A 19,706-nucleotide genomic window follows, 5' to 3' on the forward strand; every position below is an offset into this window, starting at 1 on the left:
AAAAAAAAAAAAAAGAAAGAAAAGAAAGAAAGAGAAATAGTATTGAGATTCCTCCAAAAATTAAATATAGAGCTAATTTATGATCCAACAATCTGTCTTCTGGATATATATGTATATATACACACAAACACATAGATAGGTATATATATACATACACACATATATATATAAACACATACATGTATATATATACACATACATATATACAATTTTTTTTTTTGAGACAGAGTCTTGCTGTGTCACCAGGCACCAGGCTAGAGTGCAGTGATGCAATCTCAGCTCACTGCAACCTCCACCTCCCGGGTTCAAGCAATTCTCCTGTCTCAGTCTCCCGAGTAGCTGGGACTACAGGCGCACGCCACCATGCCCAGCTAATTTTTGTATTTTTTAGTAGAGATGGTGTTTCACCATGTTGGCCAGGATGGTCTTGATCTCTTGACCTCGTGATCCACCCGCCTCGGCCTCCCAAAGTGTTGGGATTACAGGCGTGAGCCACTGAGCCCAGCCTACAATTTTTTTTGAGACAGGATCTCACTCTGCCACTCAGGCTGCAGTGCAGTGGCACAATCATGGCCACTGTGATCCTCCCACCTCAGCCTCCCAAAGTGTTGGGATTACAGGCCTGAGCTACCACACCTGGCCTTGAATTGGTATTGAAAGGGTGAACTGCACACCAGAGAACAGTGAACCATAACCATAACCACTGAGACAGACTCTAGAGAAATTATTGTACTTCAAACATAAAGAAAGAGAGCAAGCCTGAAAAATCACGTTGCTTATTAGAAAGTTCCTGTGGGGGTCTGGACACAGTGGCTCACGTCCATAATCCCAGTGCTGTGGGGAGGCCGAGTTGGGAGGATCTCGAGCCCAGGAGTTTGACATCAGCCTGGACAACACAGTGAGACTCTATCTTTCCAAAAAAAATTTTTTTTAATTAGCTGAGCATGGCGGCACACACCTGTAATCCCAACTACTTGAGAGGCTGAGGTAGGAGGATCACTTGAGCCCAGAAGTTTGAGGCTGCAGGAACCCATGATCAGGCCACTGCACTCTGGCCTGGGTGACAGAGCCAGATCCTGTCTCTACAAAAAAAAAAAAAAATCCAGTAGGGGGTCGGTACAGTGGCTCACACCTGTAATCCCAGACTTTTGTTAGGCCAAGGTAGAAGGACTGCTTGAAGCCAAGAATTTGAGACCAGCCTGGGCAACATAGTGAGACCTCCCACCTCAAAATAAATAATAAGTTAAAATAAAAATTTATTTATTTATTTATTTTAAATATGGGGTTTTGCCATGTTGGTCAGGCTGGTCTTGAACTCCCGATCTCAGGTGATCCGCCCGCCTTGGCCTCCAAAGAGCTTGGATTACAGGTGTGAGCCGCCACACATGGCCTAAAATAAAAATTAAAAAAATAAAAAAGAAGTTTCAGCGGACATCACATATGTAGGGCCTGCTCGACCTTCTACGCCACAGCTAGAAGACGCTCAAGCTGAAGAAGAAGCCACAAACCTCAAACCCAGCCAGGGATAAAGTCTAAAGGCTACCGACTAACAATACCAACCAAACATTTAAAAATCAGAATACCGTTTATATAAGCCCTTCTTTTAAAAAAATTTTTAACTTTTTTACCTTTTTAAAAATAGAAAATGTCATACACAAAAATTGAATATAATGGGCCGAGTGCAGTGGCTCCTGCCTGTAATCCCAGCACTTTGGGAGGCCAAGGTGGGCAGATCACCTGAGGTCAGCAGTTCAAGACCAGACTAGCCAACATGGTGAAACCTTGTTTGTACTAAATATACAAAAATTAGCCAGGTATGGTGGCGCATGCCTGGAATTCCAGCTACAGGCATGACCTAAGACAGGAGACTGAGACGGGAGAATCGCTCAAACCCGGGAGACTATAATGAACCCTCATGGAACCATTACCCACCTATTAAAATTATTAACTGAGATCTCAGATGCTTATCTCTGTAAACATTTATCATCTGCAACTATTTCATTCTTGAGAAGACTCTGGGCCGGGCGTGGTGGCTCAGGCCTGTACAGTAATCCCAGCACTTTGGGAGGCCAAGGTAGGTGGATCGCTGAGGTCAAGCATTCAAGAACAGCCTGGCCAACATGGTAAAACCCTGTCTCCGCCAAATATGCAAATATTAGCCAGGTGTGGCAGCGGACCTCTGTAATCCCAGCTACTCGGGAAGCTGAGGCAGGAGAATAGCTTGAACCCAGAAGGTAGAGGTTGCAGTGAGCTGAGATCTCACCATTGCACTCCAGCCCGGGAAACTAAAGCAAAACTCTGTCTCAAAGAAAAAAAAACAAATAAAAAACAGAAGACTCTGCAGGACTAATTCTAACCAACCAAAGGATAGCAGAAAATATTCAGCAGAGCCAGGGGCAGTGGCTCATGCCTGTAATCCTAGCACTTTGGGAGGCTGAGGTGGGTGGATCACCTGAGGTCAGGAGTTCAAGACCAGACTGGCCATCATGGTGAAACCCCATCTTTTTTAAAAAAAAGAAAGAAAGAAAATATTCAGAGAAGGAATGGCAGACAGCTTTAAATATCTTCAATTGCATATCTAAGACAAAAACAAAGGTGTGGTTCAGGGTTAAGGAATGGAATGTGAATCTGCTTGTTCTCACAATGTAGAATTTGGACAACTCACATTTTTAAATGTGGGGGAGGGAGAGAAGGGGAGAGGAGGCAAAAGTGGAGGAATCTGCACCCTGCCTCATGCACAGTCTGACGGGTCAAAGCTGAGAAATCCAGTGGTAGATGTTTGGGAGATAAATACAAGGAAGCTCACCCTACGGACTGAAAACGGGGGTAAAGAAGAGGAGGGAGGAAGGAACGTCATCCAGAGAAAATGGCTTAAGGGAACACGTCCACCCGAATACGCAGTCATTTGTAAATGGAACCACAGTGTACTGTTACTGTGTGTTTGGCTAGATGGGGAACTGGAATTTGGAGAATTAGGAATTATTTGTGGCATTGCTAATGGGAGAATTGATCTCTGGAGACTTGACTGACACCCAACAGGTGTAGTGTGACCACAGTCCTTCCTCCTCAGCATGTCTAGGTGGCACTTGCTCCCTGAACCTGGCGTAGACAGGCCTAGGCAGTATAGGCTCCCAAAGGCTCCTCTGGTGGAGCTGTCCTCACAGGGTTAACAAGCATTCTAGACAGAAGCAATATAGTTATAATTAAGCATTAATAGTTATAATTAAGCATTAATGAGGCTGTGCTTTGACCAAATTCCTTCTACGGAACTTCCCTTGGCACTGGATACTGACCATCTGCACCCCTACTGTTCCTACAGTTCGGCTTTCTGATGTTAGAATCATAGGCTTTTGTTTAGGAATTGCTTAAAACGTTTTGTTTGTTTGTTTGTTTCTGAGATAGAGATCTTGGTCTGTCTTCCAGGCTGGAGTGCAGTGGCACGATCTCTGCTCACTGCAACCTCCGCCTTCCAGGTTCAAGCCATTCTCCGCCTCAGCCTCCTGAGTAGCTGGATAATTTTCGTATTTTTAGTAGAGATGGGGTTTCACTATGTTGGCCAGGCTGGTCTTGAACTCATAACGTCAGGTGATCCAACCACTTTAGCCTCCCAGAGTACTGGGATTACAGCTGTGAGCCACTGTGCCCAGCCTAAAATGTTTTTCAGATTCAGTGAAACAAGTGACCCTAACTAGTTTGAACAGCTCAGAGGGACAAAATCAGCATAAGAATATATTTTCAGCTGGGCACTGTGGTTCACGCCTGTAATCCCAGCACTTTGAGAGGCTGAGGCAAGCAGATCACGAGGTCAGGAGTTCGAGACCAGCCTGGCCAACATAGTGAAACCCAGCCTCTACTAAAAATACAAAAATTAGCCAAGCGTGTTGGTTGGCGCCTGTAATTTCAGCTACTTGGGAGGCTGAGGCAAGATAATTGCTTGAACCCCGAAGCAGAGGTTGCAGTGAGCCCAGATCGCACCACTGCACTCTAGCCTGGTGACAAGAGCAGAGCTCCGTCTCAAAAAAAAAAAAAGTTTCTTCATCTCCCTGTGCCATGATTTCACTCTGCACTCTTCAGCCAATCAACAATCTTCATCCTTTGGCCTGTTCTAAACCTCTTAAGAACCCTATCCCCAAACTCCTCAGAGAGAGATTTGAGGTTTTCTCCCATCTTGTCTGGTAGCCCTGCAATTAAACCTCTTTCTCTACTGCAACGCGGTGTTTTGGCCGTGTGGACTTGCCCTGCGATGGGGCAAGGGAACTATCACAGTGACCCCGGCTCTGTGCCCTCTGTGTCCCAGACATGATCCAAAAGGCAAGTCCCACCCGGCCTTGCCTTCCAGGGCTACCAGTGTTGGGGAGCAGAGGCACATAGGAACAGGCAATTGCACAGCGCCACGGGAGCACCAGCACTATGGGGCTGGGACAGCATGGAAGGGGCTGCGTTGAAGAGATGGCTCCATGGTGAACCTGAAAATGAGAATTCACTGTCACCCAGCAAGACAGCAAAAGGATGGTCCTCCATGCATTCATTTAGACAGAGCCCCCCCGCAGAAGGCACTGGGCATGCACTAATTAGGGGAGGGGACTGGTTCCAGCCCCATGAACCACCACCATGAAGAAGCACACATGAAGGCAACGGATTAATTCATTGTGACTGTAAAAAGGAGGTACAGGGGGTGTGAGAATGCCTCACCAGTGGCCTGATACATTGTGAGTGTGTGTGTGCGTGGTGGGGGGGGCATGCCCAAGGCCCCTGAGACCAGACAGTTTGGAAGAGCAATAGGCAAGGGTGATTTATGGAGAGTATGCCAGGCAGAAAATGCAGCAGGTGTGAAGATCCCCAGGCAGCAGGGGCATGATGGGAAGGTCAAGGTGGCTGAGGTGGACAGAGAGGGGGTGCTGTGGGAAGCTGGAGGTTCAGGAGGCTCTGCCCTAATCAGCAGGTGGGCTTTTCCTTAGGCTTGTTCCTCCTGCGGTTTCAAGTGGCTGGTTCTAGGGATCTTTTCCAACCACAAGATGTCCAGTGGATGATAAAAGGTGGCTGGTCTTTCTATTTATTTATTCTTTTTTTTTAAGACAGGGTCTCACTCTGTTGCCCAGATTGAGTGCAGCGGCCCTCGACCTACTGGACTCAAGCCATTCTCCCGGTCTCAGCCTTCCACAGTGCGGGATTACAGGCGTGAGCCAGCACGCCCCGCCCTAAGGCAAGAAAAGCCTCTCCTAGAAGACCCTTGGCCTCAGACCTTACCTCTCTCCTTGGCCACAGCTGGATCGCGCCTAAGGCGATCACTCACAAGGAGAATAAGTGAACAGTCCCTTGGGATTCACCAAGGAGTCACCTGGGAATGACGCACACCAGAACCATGCTGGACTTTGCCAGTCCAGCCCCACAGCCTCCTAGAGTGGCCCCGAGGCCGGCTCTCCAGACCCTGGGACCTGTTCCTGGAGGCAGGAGCTCCTGGAAAAGCCCTCCCCCCCCCATACTGCTCCAGGTGTCTCTTCAAGGACTTTCCCACATTTTGCAGACTTAGAGAGACCTTCCTTCTGGGGACAGTCAGCAACAAGTAACCGACCGTGTAACCAGGGCAGGTCTGAGGTGAGGGTGGCAGACGCGTGCCCCGCGTGGGAGATCTCAGACTGGAGAAGGGAACGGCCTCTTAGGCAGACCTGCCCCGCAGCACCTGGGCTGGCAAACGGGTTGGGGGCACCGTTCCCTGCTAGGAAGCCAGGAAGGCAGGGTGCGCGCCTCGAGTCCGCTGGTTAAATCTCCCCAGAACTGGGAAGCGCGGCGTAGTCAGTATGTTTGCACTGAAACGTAGAGTCCCCAGACGCGCCGTCCGGACAGGAGGCGATTGCAGGTAGAGGGAGTGCCGGGGTAAAGGCCTGGAGCTATGGGACAGGAACCGCTAGGGGCCCAGTGGGGCGGAGCCGGCGCGGGGAGGAAGGGGCCGCAGCAGCCTGCGCCCATTGCCAGGGCCGGGCCTCATCTGGCGCTCAACCAGTGTCACGTGAGTCACCCACCGGCAGGGCGTACCCGGGGCCGCGGCTGCGGGAGTAGACGCGTGCCAGGGGTGCTGGGAACCCCAGTCTATCCGGGACCGGCCCGACAGAAGCTTCTGGGGGCGGAAGTTACAGGTTTGTACCGAAGGAAAGGGCTGCGGAAGGGAGGGGTCTCCTGCACGCGAGCGCGCACTTGCAAGGCCCCGCCCCTCGTCTTTGTGCTCACGTGCAAGGCCCCGAGCCACGAAGCCCCTCCCAGGGGCGTGTCAGGGCAGGACCAAGCTGAGCTGCAGCGCCCCACAAAACAAAGCACCCCGCAGGCCCTGCCCTGTGACTCACCGCTGGGTGGGGCGGGGGCGCAGGCACCCCGTAGGCCGAGGCGGGGTAGCAAGGGCCGGAAGCCCGGCTCCCCACTCGGCGTCGACCCCACAACCTCCCGCCGCCTGATGTCCGGAGGCCTTGGGTCGTCTCCCCTGTTCCCAGCCTCCAGGAGCAGCTGGGGGAGAGAAGTTCCTGAGGCCCTAGCCCTTGCAAGGCCCCTTGCCCCGCCCAGAGCGGAGCCTTCTGAGGATCTGGGGGCCTAGTCCTGCCGGGCTCCCTGGAGATCCCGGAATCCTGGGACAGGGAATGAGGGGCGGAGGCTGGCTTCCGAGTCAGACGAGGGAGGGGCACGAACCGATAAGGAGGCTGAGCCTCGGGTCAGGGAGCGTGGAGAGGCCCTTGGCGAGATGGAAAGCATTCCTGAGACAGTCGGCTTGGATTTCCGAATTTGGGAGCCCAGGATTCCAGCTTTGGGGACTCTGCTCTTGGCATGGAAGAACTGGGCCCAGCTTGTGAGGAGTCACGAAGTAGACACAGGATGGGAACGTGAATTTTAATGAGGGGGCAGACCGAGGAGGTGGCGGCCGCCCGGAGCTCAGGGCCAGGCTCTGTTGGATGGCACCTCGAGGGGGGTCACCCGAATCTCCCTACTGTCATTTCAGGAGGCCAAATTTTTTCCCGATCCCAGAAAATGTCTCAGAGGCCTGGTTGGCAGTCTTGTCGATGGTTTCCTGGGTGGTCTTGGCCAGCTGGTCCATGGCTGGGGAAGGGCGGAAGAGGGCAGGTCAGGCAGGGCCGGGGGAACCAGTGCACGTAGGCTTATCCTGGCCTGGGTCTCTCGGGGGGGACCTGCTTGGGGCAGGGTGGGCAGAAGGCTCTGCAAAGGACAGGGTGTGCCTGGGCCCCGGGGTGGGGTGGGGAGTGGGAGGTGTGCTGGGGTCACCCGCCTCCCTCCAGCCTCACCAGACCTTTCTGCCCCGCCTCTGTGGCCTGGTCCACCACTTGCTGAGCTGCTGCTCCGGCCGCTAACACTGGAAGAGAGAGATGTGGCCTTTACCCGCCGTTGAGGCACCACCGACCACAGGGGCCCCATCATTGCCATGCCCCTCATGTGTTCTCCAGAGTATTCTGTCGTACAGGCCCAAGGGATGGATGCCACGGAGATTAAGTCCCTGGCCCAGGGCCGCCCAGCCCAAGGGGCAGGAGCCTTTTCTATGCCTCTGGGGTGTTCTTGTTTATTTCTAACTCTGAGCTCCTCCCCTGTTGGGGAGGGGCTTCCCTTTCCATCTCCAGGGCTGCTGAGAACATGTTGGACAGAGGAAGGAAGGCAGGGCAGGGCCAGGCTGCAGCTGGCATCTGGGCTGTTGGTTGCTGCTGGGCATGGCCCAGAAGACCCCTGCCCCGTTTTACAGCTTCTACCCTAGAAGCCTGGCCCAAGTGCCTGAATTCCCATCTTTTGTGCACTTGGCCCTTGGGCCTGGACTTTTGCCAGGCTCTCACGGCCTCCTCTCTCCCGTTGCCTGCCCCGGAGGCCACACAAGCAAGGCCAGTGCCTCTGGACCGGCAGCGTAGGACATCAGGAGGCAAGTGCAGGAAAGAGGCGAAACTTCCAAGGCCGGGCCATCTCCTCTGGACCAGAGTTTCGGCCTGCGGGGAATGGAGTTTCCAGGCTCTCACCAGCCCCTGGCCAGCAGAGCTGTAAACTCGTCCCTGCTGCTGAACAGGAAAGGGCCTGCTTTACCCAGACCCCTCCTGCGCAGAGGGTTAGTCAAGCAAGGGTGCTGATACGCTCTTGGGGACCTCGTCTGGATTAACCCATCAGAAAACAGCCCATCCTTTGCACCCAGCCCTCAGATGGGAAAGTGCAGCCCAGAAGGAAGAGACCTGACACCGAGGCCTCCTGGGTAGCATTTTAGTCTCAAGGGAGGAACTGTGCCCCCCCCCCCCCCCCGGGCACTGGTGAAGGAAGGGGTTGGTTTGGATGTTGTCTCCCGATTGGGATATGGGCAGAAAGGATTGGGAGCTGGAGTCCTAAGGAAGCCTGGGCTATGTGCGGGAAGAGCCACCCTGGTGACCGAGGGGTCTCCTCACATCCCGCATGCCTCCATCCCAGCTGTGTCACCTCCGGAAAAAGGAGGAAAGAGGTGGAGGAATTAAGGATCTTCTTTGCCAAGTGGGGACTTAAAGGCAATGATTACTTTTGGGGAATGGGGCAGCCTCTGGTGGCGCGCGGGTGGAGGTGGTGGCGGACCGCGCCGGGTCTGGTCCTGGACCTTCACCCTCGCCTGAGGACCCGGGCGCGGCCTCCTCGAAGGGGCTCCCGCAGTGCCTGCCGCGCGGCCCGAGCTCCCCAGGAGCCTCTGTTCCACCGCCTCTCTCAGGGCATCATCTCTCCGCTGGCCGGGGTGGGCGTCCTGCCCGCCCCGGGTCTCGGGAGGAACGAGCCAAGCTGCGGTTCCCGTACTTGAGGACCGCGCAGACCCGCCCTTTCTGCCTGCGCGTCCACGCAGGTGCCCCTGCCTGGACCTTAGGTCGCCCGCTGTCCTCACCCGCTTCCTGGGCAGTCCCTTCCACCTGTTGCTTCAGGTCCTGCAAGCCTTTGCTGGCCATGGCTTCGGGGTATCTGCGGAGTAGTCAAGAGCAGCTGGAGCGACGTTGGATCCTGCCCAGAGTCGCGAGGCCGAGCGCTAGCTCCGGTTTTTAAGGCGCCCCAGGGCCTGCCTACCCGGCATAGGGGAGAGGGCGCGGGGCGGTTCCCGGCACACAGACTCCGGGGAGTGGCCGGGCCCTGCTCCAGAATCCGCCCGCCAGGGAGCACATCCTGGCCTCAGGCGGGCCGCGGTGGGAAAGGGGCGGACCCAACCAGGGACCGAAGAAGGGCTAGGACTGCAGAGGGGCTGGAGCAGGGGTCCAGAGAGGAGCTGGGGGCAGGAGAAGGGCACACACCGCCTCCCAGCTCATCAGCCCCAGTCCTCCCTTTCTGATCCTGGGTGTGAGCGCTGGTCAGCTCCAGGGCAGGAGCACAGGGATGGTGTCCACACGAATGACAGCAGCGGCCTTTTATTGAGCATTTGTCTTGTGCCAGGCACTGCCTTACGCTTTTCAGTCACTAGTGTGATCTTTACGACCATTTCTTGAAATGGGTATTTTTATTAATAGCATCAGTAGAGAAAGAAGCAGTTGGAGAGAGCTAGGTCGGTCTTACCCAAACATGAATCTGCGAACCCTCCTAGGTGGCTGTAAACCCTAGGGCCCTAGCAAGAGCAGAGCCCCCAGCGCCACACACCTGCTGGGGCACTGCTAACTGGCTCTCTACCTGCAGCCACTGTGACCCAGTAGATACAGACAGAGGAAGCCTCGTAAATCCTTCCCCCCAGAGGATGAGACATGGGCGTGTGCACCTGCAGACCATGCAACCCCAAGGAGAGGGCAGTGTGTGTGTGCCCGGCCCAGGCAAGGAGATTGCCATTGGTCACCGAGGCCTGAGGAAGCTGGGCAGGAAGCATGGCTCAGGGAGGGCAGGAATAAGCTTGGGCCTCTCAGGTCAGTTTTCCTGAGATGGGGCGGGCAAGGCGCTAGGGTATGACTTGTGGCTGTTAGGAGGGGACTTAGGGACGTGAGCCTGAGTGGAGAAGGTCATCCCTGGGGCCAGAAAAACAACCTTCGTGACATTCCCCTGACACACAAGGGGCGTGGGTCAGGCCCCACCCAGGGGGTGCACCCCCACTCCAGAGTCAGCCTTCAGGACATGGAGGCCAGTGCACACCCGCCCTGCGTCTCTGGGTCTCTCTAACACTTCCTGTCTGGGGCTCTTTCTTGCACCTCTGTTGGCGTTGGCTTCTCCCCTATTCTGGAGCTTTGAGAAGCCTCTGCCACACAGCCCTGCTCTGCCGGCACATACACTGCTTCTAGTGGTGCGGGGTTGGCCCCTAGAGGGGGACGTCTGGAAGTGCGCCTGTACACACACACACACACACACACACACACACACACACACACACAAACGCTGGGTATGGATTAAGGGAGATGAGGTCAACCCTGGGCAAGGGGAAGAGGCAAGCGAGATTAGGTGGAGGAAGGGAGGGAGCAGGTCTCAGACAAAACAAAGCAGCAGCAGCCATGGTCCTCCTAGCCCCCACCCCTTCTCGCCTAGAGACTTGCCCTGCCCTGGAAGTGGCCAGATCAATGCCTGGGGGATTCGGGAGCCCAGCTCAGCCCTGCCCTGCCCACCCAGCGGCAGCCCTGCCAGCCTTCCTGAAATCCCACTGGTAGTGACTGATAGCCAGGCAGGCCTTTGTGTGCTCTTGTTTATCACAGGCTGCTGGTGCCACTGTGCTCCAGGTCCCGTGGGCAATGAGCTGGACAGCCTCCGTGGGGAGGGACAGCCAGCCCCCAGCAGATGATGATAGAGAAAGCTCAGTCAGCATGGGGCCAGGCGCAGTGGCTCACGCCTGTAATCCCAGCACTTTGGGAGGCCGAGGCTGGTGGATCACGAGGTCAAGAGATAGAGACCATCCTGGTCAACATGGTGAAACCCTGTCTCTTCTAAAAATACAAAAAAAATTAGCTGGGCATGGTGGTGTGTGCCTGTAATCCCAGCTACTCAGGAGGCCGAGGCAGGAGAATTGCCTGAACTCAGGAGGCAGAGGTTGCGGTGAGCCGAGATCACGCCATTGCACTCCAGCCTGGGTAACAAGAGCAAAACTCCATCTTAAAAAAAAAAAAAAAATAGAAAGCTCAGCATGGCTCTAGCGGTAGTCACTGCAGTCAAACTTCTTGGGTTCAGATACCCTTAGGACAAGTCATGAGCCTCAACATCCCCATCACATCACAGCATCTCACCAAAGTGTGTTGTGAAGAGTAAATGGGCTGAAGGGTGCCCAGCACTCAGCAGTGGACGTTGTGAGAGGTTGCAGGTCACTGGTGCTTCTCAGACAAGGGGCAGAAAGCCATGGTGTTACCATGGACCTCCTTTCCTGTGGTTTCACTTTTTTTCTCTTTGGAGACAAGGTTTTGCTCTTCTTGCCCAGGCGGGAGTGCAATGGCACAATCTTGGCTCACTGCAACCTCTACCTCCCAGGTTCAAGCAGTTCTCCTGCCTCAGCCTCCTGAGTAGCTGGGATTTTACAGGCACCTGCCACCACACCCAGCTAATTTGCTGCTTCACTTTCTGCAGTTACCCACTGTTGGGGCTCAGAAACCAGTACCCCAAAGTATGATGCTGTGACATTCTGAACTGAAGAAGCCTTAAGGTCTCTCTGACCAGACTCCTCCAGCTCCCTTAACACTTTGTCTCTTCCAAAGCACACAGTGAAGTTGTTCTCTGAAGTCCCTCATCTGCCTAAAATCTGGACCCACCAAAAAAGAAAACAGTGACATCTGGTCCTTTCCCGGAGTTTTCTCCAACAACTTACGTCACAGGAAGAAAGACTGCAGCCTGCTCACACACCTGGACAGATTTTGCCAACCGTTGTCGCTCTGTGAGTGCAACAGGCTTTGTCCGAGGCCACTGTATGTTCTTCAAGCCCACTGAATTCCCCTAAAAATGATTTACCAGCCCCTGCAATCATCCACACTTCCCCATTGCTCATCTGTACCGCATTTCATGGTGGCACAGTCACTCTGATTTCCTCCTCATGGAAAATGGAATTCACATTCTAAATGGAATACACACACTAATGAATGTGTATTCCATTTTTCCTAATAGGCTTTTATGAGCTGTCTTTTCAGTCAACCTTCAAAGTGTAAAGGGGAAGTTTTCCCTTGGCCCCCACACCACAATCAGTAAGGTCCAAAATGTTAAATGCAAAATTGCAGAAATAGTTGGGTGTGGGGGCTCACACCTGTAATCCCAGTGCTTTGGGAGGCCAAGGAAGGCAGATCACTTGAGGTCATGAGTTCGAGACCAGCCTGGCCAACATGGTGAAACCCTGTCTCTACTGAAAATACCAAAATTAGCTGGGCGTGGTGCTACACACCTGTAGTCCCAGCTACTTGGGAGGCTAAGGCAGAAGAATCACTTGAATCTGGGGGGCAGAGGTTGCAATGAGCAGAGGTGGCACCACTGGACTTCAGCCTGGATGTCAGGGTGAGACTCCATCTCAAAAAAAAAGAAAATTCCAGAAATAAACAATTCATATTTTAAATAACTTTTATTACATTGTATTGTAAAATTGTTCAATTTTCTTATTTGTTATTGTCAGTCTCTCACTGTGCCTAACGTATAAACTTTATCATAGGGACGAATGTGTAGGAAGACCCATGATATGTAGGCTTCAGTACTGTCTGGGGTTGCAGGCATCTGGGAACATCTTGGGTGTATCCCTGTGGATAAGGGGAGTCGACCGTGCTCCTGCAGGGAGATCAGAAGCAGCCTCACAGGGCGCAGAGCACATGAGGTTTCAAAGGCAAAGAGCACTGCCGGTGCCCACGGCTGGGAAGGGGCTTCCTGGTGACGTTATTTGAGTCCAGGAACAAGCCCTGAGTGTGTGTGAGGGGGGTTGCAGGGGGGCTGTGGTAGGCACAGCAGGGACCCCCTCTGGGGTTCTTCAGCAGAGGTAGAGGGCCCTGGAGCCTGGGGAAGGCTGTCGCTGGGAGCTGGGCATAGGTGCCCTCTCCCTCACCCCATCACCTGACTGGCCTTGCCCCTCCTTGCTTTCTCTCACAGCCCAGAGGGCTCTCGGGCACACCCAGGCCCAGGTGGCCTCCTCCTGGGGTTCGTACAGGCCTGCTTATGTGCACGTGTCTGGGCTGGGGAGCAGGAACAGCCCTGACTGTCCTGAGCTGCTTCCAGGCCCTTCCTGCCTGCCCGTGGCAGGGTTTGGGGGTGTGGAGACCAGCAGCCCCCTGTTCCTTTCTGCCTTCCCAGTGGATGTCCGTGGCTAGACGACAGATACAGCTCCACTCAGCTAGGCCTGACTGGGCTCCCAGCCCCCTGGGCTCCCCTTAAACCTACTGCAGAGGCTGGATGGGGAGGTGGTGTGGACAGGGCAGTGTCTGAAGTCACGTGTGGAGGGACTTAAGCTCTGGTCCCAACACCCAGGCCTGGAGGCTTGGGGCAAGTCACTGAGATGCTCTGAGCCCAAACCGTCTGAGTATCAAAGGGGAAGGTGGGATCCCCAGGGAACCCTGGTCTGAACAAGCCTGCCAGGCATACCAGATTTCAACACAACCCTGGCCAGTGGGGCTGTTTGCATCAGGCCTGCCAGGCACGACGCAAACAGTCCTCATGTAGGACACTGGCCAGCGGGCCCGGGTTGTTTTGAAACCTTGGGTTGGGTGGGGGTCAATCCATTGTAAGCATCCTGGGGCCCATGCAGTCCCCGTGGCCATAGCAGGGCAGGGGCCACCTGGGCTTCTGCCCAGTCCTGTGCTTCTCAGCAAAACCTGGATCTACAGCTCCGACTTAAGAGGTTTGTTCTGAGGATTGAATAAGGTCGAGTGCTCAGAACAGGGCCCAGTCAACACCTGAGAAGAAATCAGCAGCTGTTGCTTTTTATTTTTCTTTCAAGGTGTGGCCTCGTGCGTCTCCGTGGTGTTTTTAGTAGCACCTGACAGGCTTCTGGGTACAGGAGGGGTGCAGGAGGGGTGCAGCGGGTACCTAGCTCCAGGTCCTGTGGGGAGCGTGAGGCTGGGTGGGGCCAGGAGGGAGGCGCCACAAGGTCACCTCTTGTCTCTGCTGGGGTATGCCCTTCATCCTCACTAGGTTTAGACTTCTCCGTATTTGTTTGCCCTGGGAAGGATGTTAGGTGGCCCCATTCCCTGTGCGACACTGGAGCCCAGGACGCACACGGAGGGAAGGCCCAGGAGCCCATCTTCACCTCCTGTTGACAGAAGGTTCCTCAGGGATGCGGAGCAGGCAGGCAGTGGCCGCCGTGAGGCTGAGCTAAATTGTCCCTGTGGATGGGTCTGTGAATCCTGCTGAATGTGTTGGGAAACCAAAGGCAGTGCCACCTCCTCCATGTTAAAGGCAATGGGTGGGTTGGCGGTATTCCTGAAGGCAGTGCCTGTTCACACAGGTCCCATGAATGCCCTGTGTGTGTCTCTGTAGGGTACCTGGTCCTAACAACAGGCTGAATCTGCTCCTCTTCCTGGGGGGCCTGAGGATCCCTTCTCAAGCTACACAGCACGGATAGGAAGCATGGCAGGAGTGGGCTCAAGTTTTATTTGGAATCATAAAAAAAAATTCACAGCATCATATGTGGGGTCAGAAGGACCAGAGGGTGGGCGGGGCCGAGGGAGGGCAGTGAGGTCGGTGCAGCAGCACAGGTGACAGGCCAGGGGTGGCCAGGCATGAGGGCAGAAGCGTGGGCAGCCGCAGGTCACTCAAGGCGGGCACTCCTTGTGCTGGAAGGGGATGGTGTCCAAGGCAGAAGAGCGGTCCTCAGGGCGTCCGCGCTGACCTGCAGCCCTCTAGTCTCCCCCACTCTGGGCCTGGGAGAGAGAATGACCTGCACACACAGTTCCAGGCCCCAACCCTCATGGGCCACCCCGACTGGGCTGGGAAAGGTTGTCCTCTGTGCCCCATGCCTGAAGGGTCATCCTTGTGGGGACCTCCCACTCAGGTTCAAGGTTAGCCCTGCCCACAGTCCCTGTGGAGGCTGCAGAAGGTCAGGAGGCCCCTGTGGGCTCTGGGTAGAAACAGTGAGTCTGTGGGACATGCGGTCCCTACCCAGGAACCCTCCATGGTGCACCCCAGGAGCTCTGCTCCTACCTCCTCTGCCACTTCCTCTTCGTCTTTGGCAGTCTCACCCTCCTGTTGGGGAGCGGATGGCTTCAGGTCCTCCTGTAGGGGAGAAAAGGGGACCTGAGACCATGTGGAGAATGCAGAGACCCCTAGCTGCCTGCAACCAGGGTGACCTGGCCGCAAAAAGGAGCAGAGACCCTTCATGGCCTTGTACTTGGAGGGGCTGTAGGTGTTGGGGATGGGCAGTTCAGACAATATCTGGCCTCGGCTCTGTCTGATGATGCCGAGGACTTCCAGGGGTACCAAGTACCCTGGAGCCTAGCTTCACCCTTCAAGCTGGTCCCCAGTTCAGATAATATCTGGGGCTCTGCCTGATGATGCTGAGGCCTTCCAGGGGCACCAAGTACCCTGGAGCCTAGCTTCACCCTTCAAGCTGGTCCCCCATCTCTGGGAAACCCCTAGTTGGTCTTCATTGATGAGGAACCTGGGTAGGGTGGGTGGAGTGGGGGTGAGGGTGGGCAGAGGCCCCTGAAGCCCCAGGTCGGACCCCACCCCCAGTAGCCCTACAAGGAAGGCTGATTGGGGTTTACATAGGGACTCTGAGGCCACAGAGGCTTGGCATGCAGCTCAGGGCCTCCAAGCTCAAAGTGGTAGGGGGTATGGGCCTCAGGTCAGGCTTGCTCCAGGCCCACTCCAGTTTCCAGAAGCATGAGTTCCTCTCCTTGCCTCCTGGACAGGCTCTAGGCTCAGGCTGGTCAGGGCCAGCAGAGGTTACACAACCCTCTCCCACTTCCCGTTTTCTGTCTCCTGCATTCCATGCCAGCCAGACATTTGTGTGAGAGGCCATGACAGCTGGGTGTGTAGGACCAGACTGGTGATTTGCCTGGACACTGGCCTCAGCACCTGCCTCTGGAAAGTCCTGCCACCTCTATGTTGCTCCAGGGACATCCTGCCCCTCGGTGGAGTGGGGCATAAAAGGGCAGTGCTGTGCTGGCTGGAGTTGGCCAGGCTCTCCATGGGCAGGGCAGGTACCACCTGTCAAGTCCTGCCACCCTAAAGCTGGTGATGAGGGCAGGGGCATGAGCGGTCAGACCATCTCTGCTGAGGCCTTTCATGGTTCACCGGGAGATGAGTCATGACTGGTTTTTGGGTGTCACCAGGAGATGAGTCTCCCTTGAGATGGCTCCAAGGGCTCACTACCCCTCCAGGATTCACTGGGAGTGTGGGTACCCTCATCCCAGTGCCTTTTTTGCTGGGGGTGGGGAAGGAGGGGCCTCCTGGGGCTCTATGTGTTCTGCCCAGGGCACTGATGATGATGATGGTCACCTTCCTCTGCTGGGTGCTCACATGGGCCAGGAGAATCGCTTCATGGGGGTCATGGCCATGCCTCATCACACAGCCCAGGGAGATAGACACACTCACCCCCTCTTGCAGATGAGGACACGGAGGCCCAGAGAGGGTCTTTTGCTTCTCAAGTTCATACAAAGAGGAAGGGGAACTAGGGGAGGGAGCAGTTGCCAGCTCAGGGACATGAAGACCCTGTGCTGGCACTGGAAGCAGACACCTAGGTGTCGCCCCAGAGCCAGGAGGAGTAGGGCAGCCCCCGCCCTTTCACCCACTCACTCCCAACACAGGGGTTCTCAGTGCTGGGAGCCTGGGACTCCAGCACGCAGGAGGCCTGCAGCAGGTAGGAGAGCTGGACACTGCTCCCCAGCTCCATCCCCAGGCTGGAATCCTAGCCCAGGTTACCACCTACAATGCCACAGGGTCTCTCAGAGCACAGGCTGCTCAGAATTCCAAGCTCACATGAGCTAGCCATGGGCCTGTGGCACATTAATCTCCCTGGGCCTTAGTTTCCACACCCTGTCTCATGGGATTTTCTGTCTTTTAAATGAACTAACAAGCATAAGATGCGCAAGGCAGAGCTTGCTGTGTCACAGGGGCAGGGACAGCTCACCCGGCCAACACCCGTCCCTGGGGAGCGCCCCACTGCTCCTGTGCTGTCTGCTGTTGGGCCGCACACACACGTGTACGTTCACTCACATGCACACCCACACACATTCTCATATAAATGCACACTCAACACGTGTGCACACATACACAGGCAGCTGCAGAGGGTGGGGTCAGACCCAGTTCTGCTTTCCCACCACCAGGGGACGCTGCTTCCCTGCGGCTCCCAGGAGGAGGCAGCAGCCCCGCCCAGCACAGGGAGAAAGGTTGGGTCCGGGGGGCGGGTGTGACTCAGCCCCTGGCTGGGTGACCACTGCCCGGGACGCTGCCTGTCACCATGTGGGACCCCGTTTTCACTTATAAAATGTGGCGTCTCCTAAATGCTGAGAGCCGTCCAGAAGGTGTGGTTTTGAGCCTCTCTTTCCTTGTCTGTGAGATGGGCCCCCGAGTGCCCCCGAAGGGGTGGTTGTGGGGATTCCAGACCCGAATGCAGGTCAAGCAGCAAGCAGGGACCCCACCCCACGCCGGCGCTCAGTGGGTGCTGAAACTGAAGCCAGCCCCCGACCCCCGTCTTGTTTCCTGGGGTGTGGAGAGCGGTGATGCCGTCTCCCCCAGCGGCCTCTCTGGGCCCGGGAATGGACGGGGTGGGTCTGAGGGCCGGGGCTCACCTTGCGTACCACCCCGGAGGTGACCGCGAGGTTCTCCGCCTCCTCCACGGTCTTAGTGGCCACGGTGTTGACGCTGCTCACCACGGCGTCGCTCACGGCGTTGGCCTGCTCCTTGGTCTTCTCAGCCACTGCGGGAGGATACTGGCTGGCCCCCGCCCCGGCCCCGGCCCCGGCCCCGCCCCGGCCCCGCGGCAGGCCTGCTGGAGTCGGGCGTGCAGCCCCTGCCCAGGAGCTCAGGGCCCTGGCTCTGCGGGCACCGCCCCGCCTCCCTCTGACCCCAGGGCAGCTCTGATGCTGGTGAGGGGAAGAGGACGCCCACTCTAGTTTAGCCTCATGGTCTGCAGGGGTCTGTAGGGCTTGGGACCCCAGTTTGGTGGTAAGGCAGGACTCTAGGTTGGAAACCCCCGCACTAGGATGCAGGAGCCCCAGGGGGCCCACCTCATGTCTCCTGGCCGCGGGGCTCCTTACCTGAGGTCACGCTCTGCACAACATTCTCCTTGGTCTTGGTTCCTGGGGAGGAAATGGAGCCGTCAGCCCAGACCCCGCTCCAGGTGTTGGGGGCCGTCAGCACACACACAACAAAACAGCCGGACAAGCTGCAGGGTCGCAGGGGGGTGAGGATGGTGTCTGGGGGCCGGCGGCCCATTCAGAGGACCACTTCCTGCTGTGTCTAGAGGAAATGATTGGATAGGAAGGGGACAGAGCAGGGGACAAGAGAGACCCGGCCTGAGGGTCCAGCCCCTGCCTGGGTGTGGCCGGACCTCGGAAGCAGCAATAGGACTGGACGGCCCAGAGCTGAGTCATCAGCTTGGTCTTCCCTTCCTCTTCCTCGGAGGGAGCCAGGAGGGTATCAGGCGGGAGGGAACCCTGAGCCTGGGTCTCATCCCCCAGCCCACCCCTTCTCTCTGGGTAGGGTGGGTCCCATGGCCTGGCTGCAGTGGCTCCCGTGTGGAGAGGTTGGGGACCGCCTGAGCGCCAGGCTGCTCGTGGCTTCAGAGACTCTAGGCTCAGGGGAACCTGGTGTGCTTGGGTGAGTCTTTGTGTGTGCACAGACAGGTAGCCAGCCCTGTCTGCAGTCTCTGACACCCAGAGGCCCTGAGGAGTCAGAGACAAACACACATGGGTGTGCACAGGACACTGTGGGTGCCCCAGGGTCTGGAGACCCCACCTTGACAGCCAGCGCCTTGCCCCCTCCAAAAATACCTCCCTGGGGCTGGGGAGTAAGATCTGGCGAAGGTAACTGGGCACCCCGCCCTCTGGCTGCCGCACTGTCCCACCCTGCCATGCCCCACTTACCCACATACATGACCCCCTCCTTGGTCTTCTCAGCTGCTTCCGTCACCCCTTGCTTGGTCTTCTCCACCGCACCCACCACGCCCTCTTTGGCGATGGAGAAGCCCTTCTTGAAGACGTCCATCGTGGGTGCGCAGGGCTGGGCTGCTGCAGGCTGGACGGAGCTGGATCTCCCTGCGAGCTGCGGGCTTGAGCTGGCTCGAGTGCTGCCGCAGCGCTGTCCCGGCTGCCTCCTATTGACGCTGATGAAATATTGATGCGGAGGCCAGCTGGAGCCCAGCCAGTCCCGCGCGCTGTGGGGGCGGGGAGGGAGGGAGGGAGGGAGGCTCGCTCACCCTCACCTTCCTCCAGGATAGGAAGGCAGAGACCAGGCTCCCTGGGCTCCTGCAGGCTCAGCTCAGCTCTCCTGCCCCCTGCCCTCCAGGAGCTGGCCACCTCCCGACCCATCCCTGTCATTATTCATTTGCTGCCTTGCCCCTGCCCACTCATGGGGGCAGCCCTGGCTGGGTACTCTTGGGTCTCGGGGTGCTGTGTCTATGCTAAACCTAGACCAACAGGCACAGAGAGGAGAGGCACCTTGGCCAGTGTCCCCAGCATCCTAGGTAGGGGTCAGGACCACAAAGGCCTGTCAGGTGAGAGTGGCCACCCTCCAGCAGCCTGGGCTGTGCAGCTACCCACCAGCATCCTGGATGCTGCTAGACCCTGGGCTCCCGTGAAACCAGTTGGAGGAGCTGAGATGCAAGGGGGTGGGGGTGGGGGTAGGGAAACAAAGGGCTTCCCCAGGCCCTG

The 19,706-nt window shown here is 56.4% G+C and overlaps 2 protein-coding genes across 3 annotated transcripts; both read right to left on the reverse strand.

The window, feature by feature from the left end:
* Positions 1-6,854: 6,854 nt before the first annotated feature.
* ADIRF (adipogenesis regulatory factor) lies at positions 6,855-9,458 on the reverse strand. The gene is made up of 3 exons (XM_017516953.2): positions 8,870-9,458; positions 7,289-7,351; positions 6,855-7,080 (listed from the first exon to the last, which is right to left on the reverse strand). Exons 1-3 carry the CDS (start codon positions 8,928-8,930, stop codon positions 6,974-6,976), a joined length of 231 nt encoding a protein of 76 aa, XP_017372442.1. The 5' UTR covers positions 8,931-9,458; the 3' UTR covers positions 6,855-6,973.
* A 5,005-nt stretch (positions 9,459-14,463) lies between these two features.
* SNCG (synuclein gamma) lies at positions 14,464-19,159 on the reverse strand. 2 transcript variants are annotated; one of them, XM_017516948.1, is made up of 5 exons: positions 18,921-19,159; positions 18,093-18,134; positions 17,625-17,752; positions 15,034-15,105; positions 14,464-14,753 (listed from the first exon to the last, which is right to left on the reverse strand). In XM_017516948.1, the coding sequence occupies exons 1-5, from the start codon at positions 19,039-19,041 to the stop codon at positions 14,733-14,735; spliced, it is 384 nt and encodes a 127-aa protein (XP_017372437.1). In that variant the 5' UTR covers positions 19,042-19,159; the 3' UTR covers positions 14,464-14,732. The 2 variants fall into 2 exon arrangements, with proteins under 2 accessions (XP_017372437.1, XP_017372439.1); XM_017516950.2 differs by having other exon boundaries at positions 14,464-14,770.
* Positions 19,160-19,706: the final 547 nt, after the last annotated feature.

The sequence above is a fragment of the Cebus imitator genome, unplaced genomic scaffold, assembly GCF_001604975.1.
Source record: "Cebus imitator isolate Cc_AM_T3 unplaced genomic scaffold, Cebus_imitator-1.0 Scaffold612, whole genome shotgun sequence".
Classification (NCBI taxonomy): Eukaryota; Metazoa; Chordata; class Mammalia; order Primates; family Cebidae; genus Cebus; species Cebus imitator.